Source organism: Chaetura pelagica, unplaced genomic scaffold (assembly GCF_000747805.2).
Source record: "Chaetura pelagica isolate M959 unplaced genomic scaffold, ChaPel_1.0 scaffold115, whole genome shotgun sequence".
Classification (NCBI taxonomy): domain Eukaryota; kingdom Metazoa; phylum Chordata; class Aves; order Apodiformes; family Apodidae; genus Chaetura; species Chaetura pelagica.
Genome location: NW_009953761.1, coordinates 2,861,110 through 2,865,254, shown reverse-complemented (window position 1 = coordinate 2,865,254; position 4,145 = coordinate 2,861,110). Strand labels below are relative to the sequence as shown.

The following is a 4,145-nucleotide window of genomic DNA, read 5'->3' as shown; positions in this document are numbered from 1 at the left end:
CCCGCAGCCCGGGGCCGCCCGGGGCCTCCCTTCCTCCTTCCCTCCCGCCTCCGTTTTTCCCGCGTCAGCAGCTGCTGGGATTGGGGACGGTGCGTTGTGGTTTGGCCGCCGCGAGGCGGGAAGCGGGGCTGGAGCTCCAGAGCGCTCGGTTGGATTCACCGCGGGCTCTGCCTCGTCGGGCCGAGGAGCAGCGCGGGCGGAGCGGGCGGGAAGGCCGGAGCCCGGGGCCGCGGGGAGGGAGAGCTGCCCCGGTTCTGCCGGGCACACACCAGCCCGCTGCCGGAGGGAGGTTTTCTCCGCTTCCACTGACATAAACTGCGCTGACAAACCATTTTCCTGTTGTAATAGCTGCGTCTGTGGCAAGAGGTTTTGTTGGCAAAGTTGTAACTTTATGATGTGCTTTTATTATTTTATTTTTTTTTCAGATTTCCTGTAAATCAGAAAAACAACTTGCCCGGTAACACCGGTGAAGCGTTGCCACATCAGGTTTCCTAGTATTATAAAATAATTGTGCTACAGGAAGCAGTCCCTACTTTACAGTCTGATTAAAAAAGCCTCGCCTCCCTCTCCAGTGCTTTCCTCAGTTGGAAATAGCCCTGGGGGTGGGAACTATGTTGGCTTCATCTCTACAATTCTCCTCCACATTCCCAGCAGTACTGGGAATTCCCCTGCTGCAGATTCACAGCGATCCCCTCGGCCAGCCCTCCTTGAAAACGGGGGGAGGTGTGTTGGATTTGCAATTGGAACTGCCGCCTTGGGAGTCACAGGGAAGAAACACTGAATTAAATGGGGTGGTTTCAAGCACCAAGAAACAGGACAAATGTAGCAGAGAGCTGCTCATTTTTATACAGTTTGTAGAGTTTCTTCTACTCAACTAGACCAAAACATCTCTGCCACAGTTCTGCTCCTATTAGTATTTCTAGTACTCGTATGCTTATCTTTCAATGTAACCTTGTGAACCAATAAATAGAATTCCTACATGAATTACATCACAGAAATTAGTATTTCCTTTAATGCTACATTCCATTAATCTTACCAGGCATTGTGTTTATTTTTTCGTCCACCTTCTCTGGAAACACTGCAATTTGCAACTGTTTGAAGCCCTAGTAGTTTGGGCCAACAGTTGTGTTATACAGGCTACGAAGACCTTTGTGATAAATGGCACCCCAGAGTTACATTGACAGTTTTTGGGTTGTTTAGAGCATACTGGGAAGTGATGGAAAAGGAGAAGTTTAAGTCCTGTTCTTGGACTTACTCAACTTCAATTCTGAGCTACAAAAATGTACAGTACTGCTATTTCAAAGGATAAGCACAGCATGTTGGGTGCATTCAGGCCTGTTCAGAAGTGCTCCATGAATCCCTCAGGCCCCATCACTGACCCACATTGATTAATCACACTGTCCTATTTCTCAGTGTATCTTGGTTATTTCTTATGTCAAAGCATTACAATAATACAAAAACATTTTAGAGTAAATACAGAAGAATGTTTTTCCACTTGATTTATTTTCATAATAAACCAATTAAAAATACAAAAGCCAAGGACCCAAGGTTCAGAGGGCTCCATCATTTAAAAATTTGTCTTTAAATACAAATTCACTCTGTAATATGAATACATATAACATTAGATCTCTAAACATAATGATCTTATTTGCATCTATCAAAAATTTGTATGGAAACAAATTAGCTGAAAAAACTTCCTTGTGACACTGAATGTACATTATTTACAATCAAAAAAAAGAACTCTTAGCAGTATTAATCTCAAATATCTGCATAAATTGTATATATTTCTTTTCCTTCCCCCCCCTTACAAAATAATCTGAAGTACAAAGCAAGATTGTTAAGCTTCAAAGTTGCAAAATGGCATGAAACATTTGCCGTTACCTTCTGTAATTAAATATATCTGGTGTTTTCATATAAAATATAGACATGGCATTGTCCATTACTGGAATAAATGTTTTGCATACTCTCAACAGGAGTGTATATTCCATTTTGCACACACAAGAGCTTGTGCTGCAAAAAAAAAAAAAAAAGCAAGATGATACCTGGCTATCAAAGTCTAAAACTGGTATAATTCACCAGTACGGAACAGATACTTGATCATAAGAATTCATACACATGGAATGAAAATGTCCCACACTTAAAGTAACTGTTGTTTCAAAAGTTACATGATACACATACGGATTAAACAGAAAAGGTTATAATAATGTTATTGCAATGTAAATCAGCAACAGACTGAAAAGACAGAGTAAGAAAAAAGTTTTGAAACTTTGGCCAACAACCTCAAGAGAAAGTCTTCATAGCGTAAAAAAGCATGTTCCTTCATGCTTGTATTTTGAAACTTGAGTAATATATACTTTTATTTATATGATAACATTTAGCAATTACCAGAATATCAAAATCCATTCTAAAGCATGAATTCTAACAATTAACTGCAGAAATTAAGTAGCTTTGCCACATCTTGCTTCAGAATCAAATCATATATACATAACTGAAAAGGGTCCCATCACATTTATGAAAATAATCATCCACAGGGTCTTTTTTTTTTTTTTTTTAATTTATCAATATGAATTGGATTCCAATGGCTCATTTTCTTGCTTCACTTGCACGTTAGATGGGAAACCATTTGAACTGGACACCACCATCACAAACGGTTGCTGCTGGAATCTCTGCTCTGACTGCTCAGTATCATCTAATTTGTCACCATCGTCTTCTTTTTCCACTCCTTGCACACCAATTTGTTTTGTTTCTGGTGCTTTAATAACTGAAGTGATCACCGTGCCCGACGGGTGAGCCACCACCTGTGAGCTGCTAGGTGAAAACGTCACCATGGGGGTAGTGGCACTGAAGGATGAAGACGAAGCCATGTTGACTGTTCCATTGCAAATTGTCTGCACGCTGCTGGTGAGCACCTGCTGGACTTGTGCACATGTGAGGAAGGAGGTGAGACTGGCTTCTGAGACTGCAGCATGACGTTTTCTTTAAGAACCGTCATGGGTTGTGAAGTCGGAATGGCTTGTAAAATGAATTTTTGGGGTGTTGTTGCAGAGGCTGGATCTGTGCTGGCTATCACTGTAGTAAGAGGCACTGTCTGGAGTGTTACAGTATGCAGCTGCTGATTTCCAGGAGAAACAACCACCGGAACTTGGGTTGGAGACTGTAAAGTCCTATTAAGATTAGGAAAGATTACAGGGTCAGAACACATCCATGCTGAGTTATGAAAAATAATTACAGAATTACTATCGAAAAATCATGTGAGATTGTTGACATTTCATGTACCTAATACTTCTAAAAGAGTTAGCAGTCACTCTGGATCTGGCCCCGAATTCAGCAACACAGTTCCCAAAGTAAAGGTACTCTGCATAAATAATACTTCCATCACCAAACTGAACAGCCTATCTTTGAGATGTTCATCAGAAAACCTGGGAATCACATCTAAGATCTGCTTCTTAAACATTAACCAATGTCATAAGCATGACCCACTACACATCTACCATCCATTTCATGAGGTACCCTAAGTAATTCATAAATCATGAGCCTAAATAACTTTTAAGTCAGGCCTCCGTTCTCCTGGCATCCATATATACATTTATCTACATGCTAAAGTATCTGCAGTGTAAGGGTGCATCTGGTCAGGACTCTCTCAGACTCCCAGAACACACAGTGCTCTGACTGTGTGGTCTGTATGCTCCTTCTGGTAAAGCAACTGAACAGAATTTGCTCCCAAAACACCAATTTAAATTAGGAATTATTCCAACTATTGCAGGCTCACAGACTTTGGTGCCACATTACTTTCTATATATGTACAGCTCAAAGGGCAATGTTAGAGGATTAACAGTATGAAGTATCCAACTACTAATATATCACTGTACACAACTATTATACAACTACTACAATGGACAATGGTGATTTAGAGATGTGGCTGGAACACACACACTCCAGTCATGCAAATTAAAAAACAAACAAACCAAACAAAAAACCCAAAACAGGACAGAGTCCTGGTAAAGTAAATAATTTCCAGCAGAGGGCAAGAAGAAGGGAAAGGTAACTGCCTCGACACCCTCCCAGAGCTTGCTCCAGCCCACCATGTCATGCTGTCTCTGACAATCTTTTATTTCCTTTCACCTGTCCTGCAAAGTTTATTCCAA

The 4,145-nt window shown here is 41.1% G+C and overlaps 1 protein-coding gene across 1 annotated transcript in view; it reads right to left on the bottom strand.

Annotated features, from left to right (window-relative positions):
* Window positions 1-1,484: 1,484 nt before the first annotated feature.
* The window catches only part of ELF1 (E74-like factor 1 (ets domain transcription factor)), a 38,222-nt gene continuing 35,561 nt past the window's right edge, over window positions 1,485-4,145 (bottom strand). Inside the window, 2 exon segments of the mRNA XM_010000860.1 lie at window positions 1,485-2,935; window positions 2,938-3,164. Of these exon segments, the coding sequence (XP_009999162.1) occupies window positions 2,559-2,935; window positions 2,938-3,164 (604 nt within the window). The 3' untranslated portion in view covers window positions 1,485-2,558.